Source organism: Artibeus jamaicensis, unplaced genomic scaffold (genome assembly GCF_021234435.1).
Source record: "Artibeus jamaicensis isolate MK-2021 breed Jamaican fruit bat unplaced genomic scaffold, CSHL_Jam_final contig_1998, whole genome shotgun sequence".
NCBI classification, from domain to species: domain Eukaryota; kingdom Metazoa; phylum Chordata; class Mammalia; order Chiroptera; family Phyllostomidae; genus Artibeus; species Artibeus jamaicensis.
Window position 1 is genome coordinate 13,751,173 of NW_026521407.1, and position 9,025 is coordinate 13,760,197.

Sequence of the window (9,025 nt, forward strand, 5' to 3'; positions counted from 1 at the left end):
GTCAGCGGGTGGGAGGGAGGCGGTGCTGGGGAGACTGGGACCGGGGTCCGGCGGGCCACACCACACGCTCCTTCGGGAGGAAGTGGGGAGGAGAGAGTACCTTCCCGCTGCTGATGGCAGTTACAGGACTTAAAGGGACTTCCTCGGGCACCTCTTGTCTGTCCTGCCCTCTGCCGGCCCGTGGGGCCCCAGAGTGGCACTTGATCCATGGTCGAGGCTCGTTGGCAGGGGGGCCTTCGCAGAAAGCTCCCCTGGTGAAAGGTGGCTGACGGGCTGCGAGCCCCTGCACAGTGTCAGCCGCAGGTGTTTCGGGGGAGCTGAACCCCCAGCCTGGCCTCTGGCGTGCCTTCTGCTCCCCGGTTTGGAGGTGACTTCCTAGCAGGCAGACCTTGCTCCTTCGCCATCTCCGATCCCCCTGCCTCCGGCTGGCTCAGGGCTCCTCCCAAACCTGGCCCACAGGCACCCCATACCCTCCCGCCCTAGATCCCACCCCCGCCCTTCCCTGCCATTCATTTCAGCTGAATTCCACCCCTTCCTCTCACCAGCTACCTCATCCAGGCCCGAGGTAAGGGGAGGAAGCCCGGGTCGCACCAACATTTCCACCTCCCTCCTGCCTGGCGGGAAGAGTCGCCATAGCTCCGTGCCCACCCCAGGGCACAGCTCTCTCCCAGGCCTGTTCTCTGAGGCACCCCTTACCCCTCCACCCCCCACGGGTGCAGGCCGCCACACCTGGGTGCAGCCACGTGACCTGCACCTGCCGGACTCAATCACCTCTCCATCAGCGGCACATGCCAGGATGATTCTGATTAAGTGAAATCATTTGGGGTTCTTCCAGATGATTTTGACTGAAGGAGAACCCCTCCTTTGTTTCTGGTATCCTTGTTAATGAAAGCCAGTCTCAGCCATGAGGCCATCTCTCTCCGGAGTAACTCATTCCAGGGCAGGGAGCGCAAGTCCGCTGGGCGAATGGACCCTCTGGTGACCTCACACAAGGTCGCTGCTGGGAAGTGACCCTCAGTGACCATGTGGGGACCTCTCACAGCCCATGGAGACCCACCTGCAGGTGCAGACTCCCTCGGGGGTGCCCCCTCCCGGGAAGCTGGTTCTTGGGCTGCGGTCAGCAGGCAGTGCCGGGCCGCAGCCCGGATGGGAGGATGGGCAGTGCACCCGGCCACATGGTGAGCCTGGGGCCTTCCCGGATGCAGATGCGTGTCTCTGCGTCTGCTCTCTGCCACGCTGACCCTGCAGTGTCTGCTGGGCCACCTGCCCCTCCCGTTGGCGTCACTTTCCAGGACACTCAGGTGCCAACTGGCTCTCCCATCCGAGTCTGGGTGCTGCTCACTGACCGCTGTCACCACTCTTGCTGTGGGTGTGCTGGGCTTTCTGCAAGCTTCTCCTGGGAGAAAGCCCGCCTCTGGACCCCACACCCCCTTCTCCTCTGAGGCCCAGCAGACCTGTCTCTTGCTTTCCCAGTGAGACGCTCCACATGCCACATGAATGGACTGTGTTGACGCTCCGTCCTCCATGTCCTCGCTAAGTGTGACCTGTTTCTCGTCAGGGAAGAGCAGCTGCTCAGCGCGTGTGTGAGCAAATGGCACAGGCCCTGCATAGTGACAGAGTACCCTGTTTTCCCCTGAGAGCCCTTGTCCTGTGGGACTGAGGACGCTGCAGCCTCAGTGATTTGTGCAGACCCAGTCAGCTGGGGGCAGGGTTAGCAGAACCCCAGCCATGTTTTCCCATGATGACGACCAGGGCGCACCCCCTGGCAGACAGGAAACGCTGTCCAGCTGCCTCTCATTGTGTTATGCTCGTCATAGAATAATCCTATTTTATTCTCTGTCCTCCCCCCACCCCTCACTCCTCCTCGCCCCTCCAGGTGCAAATAGTCTACAAACCCGTGGACCTGAGCAAGGTGACCTCCAAGTGCGGCTCACTGGGCAACATCCACCATAAGCCAGGTAGCCTTCGCAGACTGCTGGGGGGTGGGGTGGGGGGTGCACGGGACTTTGTGGTCCTGCTTCCACAGTGGCTGGGAAGCATTGCTGGGATGGGCCATCAAGGACAGTGTTGAGGATGGCACTTGCTGGGGACTGGGAGGCACAGCTGTCCTGTCTCGCTCCTAAGCAGGACCATGCTGCCCGAGGCAAGGTGAGGAGGACAGGTGGTGGTCCTGAACCCTTACCCATGGCTCTCGAAGCAAGCTGCCCACGGGGCCTCAAGAGCTGGGGACGGGCCTGGCCTGGCCCCTGAGGCTGGCTGTATGGATGTCCCAGCCCACACAGGGGACCCCAGGGCCATTGCCATGCTTCCTCTTTGACCAGGAAAGGATACAGTTGGCTCTCCCTCATTCCTATCCCCCACCCTTCCCTCCCTCCCCCACAGAAATCAGTACTGTCTTTAGGGCTTTCTGCCGTGATGGACACGATCACTCTATGATGTCCAGTGTGGTAGCCACGGAGCACATGTGGCTGTTGAACACAGGAGACGTGGCTAGTGCGGTGGAGAAGCTGGACTGATTTTATTTCATTACAACTTAAGAGTACGCTTGCACAACAGAATACTGCCCAATGGTAGAAAAGAAGGAAGTGTTACCCTGTGCGACAGCAAGGGTGGACCTGGAGGCTGTTACGCCCAGTGAAATGAGCCAGTCAGAGAGCCGAGCACCATATGCTTTCACTCCTATGTGGAATCTAATGAACAAAATAACAGAAAGGGATGGAGCTCTGGCTGGTGGAGCTCAGTGGAGCAGAGGGTCACAGGTTTGATTCTCAGTCAGGGCCCATACCCGGGTTGCAGGTCAGGACCCCTGTGAGGGGTGTGTGAGAGGCAACCACACATTGATGTTTCTCTCCTCCTTTCTCCTTCCCTTCCTCTCTCTAAAAATAAATAAATAAAAGTCTTTTACAAAAAATCCCTCTTTAAAAAAAAGCAATGGAACAGACTGACAGTTGCTGGAGGGAGAGGGGGACTGGGATGAGAACGGGTGAAGGAATGAAGTAGAAAAATACACACACACATAAAACACAGACATGCGGACAGTGCGGGGACAGCCGGAGGGGAAGGGGGTGGGCGACGGGGGACAAAATGGGGGGAAGAGACTCAGCTTTGGGTGCTGGGCTCATGGTACAGTGCGCAGATGATGCTTTATGGAGTTGTACACTTGAAACCTGTATGGTTTTATGAATGAGTATCACCCCAACGAATTCAATTAAAAAAGAGTTTGCCAAAAAAACTTTGAGTGGGCACATGGGGCCGGTGGCGCCATGTTGGGCAGCTCAGGTGCAGGTTCCGAGTCCCGGGGACCTGGGAGTCCGAGCCTGCATCTCGTCCGTCAGGCCAGCGGTGCCGACCGGCGGCAGCACCAGGGGGAGAGAAGGCCATCAGAAGTGTCACTCGCAATGTCTCATTCGTCCCCGGCTCCCTGGACATTTTGTGGGAGTTCGGTCTCACCCAGGGACGACTAGCCCCCATCTGGTGCCACCATCCTACCCCCCTGCGAGCAGCTTTCCCGGGGGTCTCTATCCTTCCTAAAAAACGTCATGGACAGCTGACCCTCGAACAACACGGAGGTGTGGGTGCCAGTCCCCGAGCAGCCAAAAATCTGCATGTAACCCTGACTCCCCCAGAACACAACTCCTCCTCCTCCATTATGGGCCAGAAACTCTGCCAGTAACAGGAACAGATGAGGAACACATACTGCGTTATCACAGTAAACTAGAGAAAAGAAAATATCACCAAGAAAATCATGAGGAGTAATACACACAGCATTCATTGAAAAAAGTCTGTAAGTGGACCCGTGCAGTTCAAGGTCAACTGCAGTTTCTCTCCCTCTCAGGCCCTGCCTCCCACCTGCATGGAGCGAGTGTGGAGGAGGCAGAAAGGCACAGGCCTGTCCTTATTTAGGGCGCATTTTGCCCTTTAGTTTAATTCCAAGGTCTTACAGGGCCGTAAGACCTTACAAGGTCTTACAAGGTCATCACAGGATGTTGACACAGAAACACTTCACTCTTCAGAAGCCAACAAATTTAGGCTTCGGAGAGATTTCTCCCACACTGAGCTGTCACCTTTGCGCTCTCTGAGGAGGGTTTTCCGAGTAAAGCTGACGCACTCCTGGACTAGAGATGAAGCAAACTGTTTTCAGGCCCTTTGGAAGGACTGACCTGTGTCCACACCACATTCTGAACACCTTTGCAGCCCGCAGAGGTAGGTGTCTCCTTGGAACCCCTGGCGAGGCCCTCGCTCGAGGCGTGCGCCCTGTGTGTGCTGTGTGTTCCAGGGGGCGGCCAGGTGGAAGTCAAGTCTGAGAAGCTGGACTTCAAGGATCGAGTCCAGTCGAAGATCGGGTCCCTGGATAATATCACCCACGTCCCTGGCGGAGGGAATAAAAAGGTAAAGGGGGCGGGCACGGAGGAGGCCGCTTTGGGGTGTGGCTGTCAACCGAGTCAGCAGACCGGTGGACAAGACGGGTGCAGCTTTCGGGGCAGGAAAGCTGAAGGCCATGTATGGATTGGCTGGGCCTGGATTCTCAGCAACCATCGGGACCATGGGGCTCGGCCTTGGCTGCCCGCTGCAGTCACCTGGGAGCTCGGGCAGACATGATGCCCAGGACCCACCCCGGAGATTCTGGCTGGTCTCAGGTGTGGTCTGGACACCAGGAGTTTCAAGTCCCCAGGTGTCCTTTAGTGCAGCCAAAAGTGAGAGCCCCACCCTAGGCCCCGTGGTTGGCGAGCACCCACAAAAGGAGCCGTCAGCCCCAGACACCCAGGGCATGTCGTGGGCACATAACCTCCTCTTCTACATAAATCACTGGGTGGTCAGAGCAGAGCAGTGATGCTGAAACCCAGAGTTCAGCAGAGCCTCTGTCACTGACATGCCCGTGGGGAGGCTGCTGGACCGCGCCTGGCCGTGGGTCTGGCTGTACGAGTCTGGGGGTGGGGGCACTGGGGCGTGTGTGACCCTGGGCAGGCTCCCTCTGGGCCGCCAAGGCCACAGGATGCGTCACAGGATGTGGTCTTGTGGCTGGACTTTCCTCATCTGCATAAAAGCAACCCAAGTGCCCCTGGGGTTTCCCAGCCACGCCCACCCACCCTCAAGCTCCTGACCGGCTCACTTTCCAGTCGTTAGTGTCTCTCAGCGGGGACTGAGGAGTGGCTGAGGGACAAAAGATGTCTCAGAATGGGCAACAATCTGAGACCTCGCTGCCCAAGGTGGCCCAGCTGGTTGGAGTGGCCACAGAGCCATCTTGCCATCATACCACACTTGGTGGCAGCAGGCAGGCCCGCTCACCCCTTGGCCTCAGTCTGAGCAGACAGACACACCCTGTCCTGCACTGGCACGAAAGCCTAACGGTGTGGTTTTAGAGCAGCTCCTGCTAGAAGGTGGCAAAGTGAGACCTGGGGCCAGGCCCGACCCATAGGCAGAGCTTCCTGGAGGCTGAGGGAAGGACAGCCCCTGCTTGCAGGTGGGACCTGGGAGAGGCCGGCAAACACTCCCGGTCCGTTCCTCCTCCAGTAAAGTGGACAGAAACACCCACATCCCCGGATGGCCCCGAGGCCCACAGGAAATGGTGTTCTGGAAGGTTCCTGGTACTTTGTCGTCATCCAGGGACATGCGTTAGAGTCAAGTCTGAGTCTGAGTATCTGTTTTAACTCAACCCTCAGTGGTGACTCAGAGGCGGGCCCTGTCGCGGTGGCAGAGGTGCCCTCCGGCCAGTGCTCTCAGGGTCAGCCCCCACTGCACCCCAGTTGCCTCAGGGGTTGGGCACAGGCCACCTCGCACCCCACCTGAGCCCTTCCAGTTTGGGGGATCTGGGACATTTGCAGGACCCATCACTTTTTTTTCATAAGAACAAAGATTTTAAAAAACATCAACATGAATGTTCTTAGCAAAGCTTATGTCAAAAAAGCCTTTCAAATGCGGAAATCCGAGGGTCCTTTTGTCAAAGCACTGACCCCAGATGAATAAAATAAGCATATTTATAGCCTCATTGAGAGCCTGCGTTTTCTCCGCAGCCCCACGGAGTCTTCACCGGGGGCCACGGACTCCAAAAACTGAATGGAAAACCTGTGTGTGTGTGTGTGGGGGGGTTCTGGTTTCACCAGATACTCAGAGAGGTCTGAGGACCCCCCAAAAGGTTGAGAATGACTGTGTCCACCACTGCAGGGCTCATGAGGAGAGAATTAGTTCGTGCAGGCGGACGGTCCGGGAGTCCCCAGGCGTCCTCTAGCGCTCGGCGCGGGGGCTCCAGGCCGAGCCATCGCTTCTCCGCCTTCTCCCACACACCTGCCCGTGCTGCCCACAGCCGCGGCCCCCGGCAGACTCCCCCCCACCGCCGTCACTGGCAAAGGGGAGGGCAGCGTGGGGCTCACGTGGGCAGCAGGAACTCGGGGGACATTCCTGAATCTTCTCCAGCTAACTTCAGCCCTTCCATTTGCGATTGGGCGGTGGCTATCAAAATAAAATGAGTGTGCCTTATGGCCTACTGGCGATTCCACTTCTAGGACGCACGTCCAAGTGTGTGCAGACATCCAAGGTTATTCATGCACAGCACTGTCGGTCACAGCAAAAGGCTGGGGCAGCCAAAACACCCACCCCAGGGAGTCGATAAATTTTGGTACATCTACTGTGGTGGAATACCACCATCAACAGGCCCAAGGGAACCAGGTATTGATACAGAAGGTATTAAGTCTACAAACCAAAGTACAAAGCATGTGGGTATTTTTAGCACATGTATGAAAATACACACATACACGTATCTCACATACTCACACACATGGGCGTGTGGAGTGGCTCTGTAACTTACAATGGGCGCTGCCTCTGGAGAGGGGGACAGGGTCACTTGGAGGCAGGTGACAGAAAAACCCTGTACAAGTGTTTGCCATTGGTAAACGATACAAACCAGGGTCACCACCACCTCCTCAGTGCTGTCCCTCCCGGGCCGGGCTGGCAGGGCATGCCCACCTCTCCCTGGCCCTTCACCCCGGCCTCCCTCCCTCCTGCCTTGCAGATCGAAACCCACAAGCTGACCTTCCGTGAGAACGCCAAAGCCAAGACGGACCACGGGGCGGAGATTGTGTACAAGTCGCCCGTGGTGTCCGGGGACACGTCTCCGCGGCACCTCAGCAACGTGTCCTCGACGGGCAGCATCGACATGGTGGACTCGCCCCAGCTCGCCACGCTAGCTGACGAAGTGTCCGCCTCCCTGGCCAAGCAGGGTTTGTGATCAGGCCCCCGGGGCGGTCAATAATCGTGGAGAGAAGAGAGAGAGAGAGAGTGTGGGAAAAAAAAGTAATGGCCTGGCCCCTCGCCCTCTGCCCTCCCCCAGCCGCTCCTCACAGACCGGTCAATCCGTTGATCACTTAACCTGCTTTTGTCGCTCGGCTCTGGCTCGGGACTTCAAAATCAGTGACGGGAATAAGAGCAAATTTCATCTTTCCAAATTAATGGGTGGGCTAGGAATAATAAAATATTTTTAAAAACATGTTAAAGATGGCCACACCCACCATTTCCTTGGGCAATTACTTTTGATTCTTTTTTTTTTCCCCTCCGAGTGGAAGAGGGAGGAGAGGCTCCGAAAGGTGCTTCTGGGGAATTTCAGGGACTGGGGCGCCCCCCTCTCTGGCCCCATCCTGAGGATGGCACGGAGGCTGCGGCAGAACAAAGGACTTGAGACTTGTGTGTTGATGTGAGCGGGACAGTGGGGGTGGACAGACCCAGGACAGGCTGAGGCAGGGGAGGGCAGGGAAAGGGAGAGAGCTCGGGAAGGGGGAGGGGACCTGCTCCCTGCGTGGCAGGGCTGCAGGAAGGACAAACAGCCTCCACTGGGACCAAGTGGCCTCCTGTAGTCGGTGGCCCTGGATCTGCCGTGGGCTGTGTGCCACCGTCCAGGGCAGCCTGCAGGCGAGAGGGGGTTGCAGTCCCTCCCACATCGTGAGGGACAGTGGGCAGGAGGAGCAGGCTGGTTGGTGGGAGGATGGCAGCCTGTGGGTTTCTTCCTTAGACAAGACTGACCCCAGTGTCCTGATCGGTGGCCTCTTTCTTCCCCACCCCCACCACTGGGGTTGGGGGCTGGACTGAGGGGCTTTCCTCCCCCCACGGAAATTCTATTTTACTGCGTTCTGAAAGTTGGAAGTGCAGCCACGATTTTGGCCACCTCGCTGATCTGGGACTTTAGGGCTAACCAGTTCTCTTGTAAGGACTTGTGCCTCTTGGGGGACACCCGCCTGTCCCCAAGCCTGGGCTGGCATCTCGAGTGTGCGGGGGTCTGGGAGGGGGGTGCTGAGCCTCCTGTTCCTCCCATGTCATTGCAGCCACCCGTCTGCCCTCGCCACACCCTCGCGCCCGCTGTGCGGAGCCCAGTCACTGCCCGTACCCCTCACTGTGTCACGCCGTCCGCGGTCCCAGCCCTACAGCTCCCCTCCTCAGTAGTTTGCATCGTTCGGATGTGGGAGGCACCTACTTTGAGGGGTGAAATCAATGGCAGGCAAAGTCTGGGCACAAGGTGGGACCTCAGTTTCTAGGTTTAAGTTACACTCATCCAACTGGCATGTCCCCCACGATGAACCCGATGACCCGCCCTCCCGTCGCAGATGTGGGGCTCGGCAGTGACCCTGGAGGCTCTCGCAGAGGCCCTCCCTCCCAGAGGACCCGATCCCCTTCTGGTGCTGGATACCCCGGTCACCAGAGCTGGCACCCGAAGAGGCAGGACCCCAGGGAGGGAACACATCCCCTCTGTCCCCCTCTCCCGCCCCAGCCTGTGACTGCCGCCTCTCTGAGAGCCCAGGCGCTGCCCAGCCCCAAGTGCATGCAATCAGCCCTCCACACCCCCAGAGGGGCCGCGCCCACACCCCAGAAATGGCTCTCCCCGTCCCAGCTGGAAGCCACGCTGTGTCCTGCTGGAGCAGCTGAGCGTATACATAGACGTCACCCTCCCCTCCCTGTCTGCACCGTCGCGTCGTCGTCGGCCTTGTCTGTTTATGCTTGGAGTCACCAGAGTGACTACGATAGTGAAAAGGAAAAAAAAAAG

General features: G+C 58.1%; 1 protein-coding gene across 13 annotated transcripts in view; it reads left to right on the forward strand.

Moving 5' to 3' along the window:
• Positions 1–7,480, forward strand: part of MAPT (microtubule associated protein tau) — an 86,698-nt gene extending 79,218 nt beyond the window's left edge. For all 13 annotated transcript variants that reach the window (XM_037163611.2, XM_037163612.2, XM_037163614.2 and 10 more), the window contains 3 exons: positions 1,877–1,958; positions 4,277–4,389; positions 7,007–7,480. In XM_037163611.2, coding sequence (XP_037019506.2) covers positions 1,877–1,958; positions 4,277–4,389; positions 7,007–7,222 — 411 coding nt within the window. In that variant the 3' untranslated portion in view covers positions 7,223–7,480. The remainder of the gene's footprint in view (positions 1–1,876; positions 1,959–4,276; positions 4,390–7,006) is intronic.
• The last annotated feature ends 1,545 nt before the right edge of the window (positions 7,481–9,025 follow it).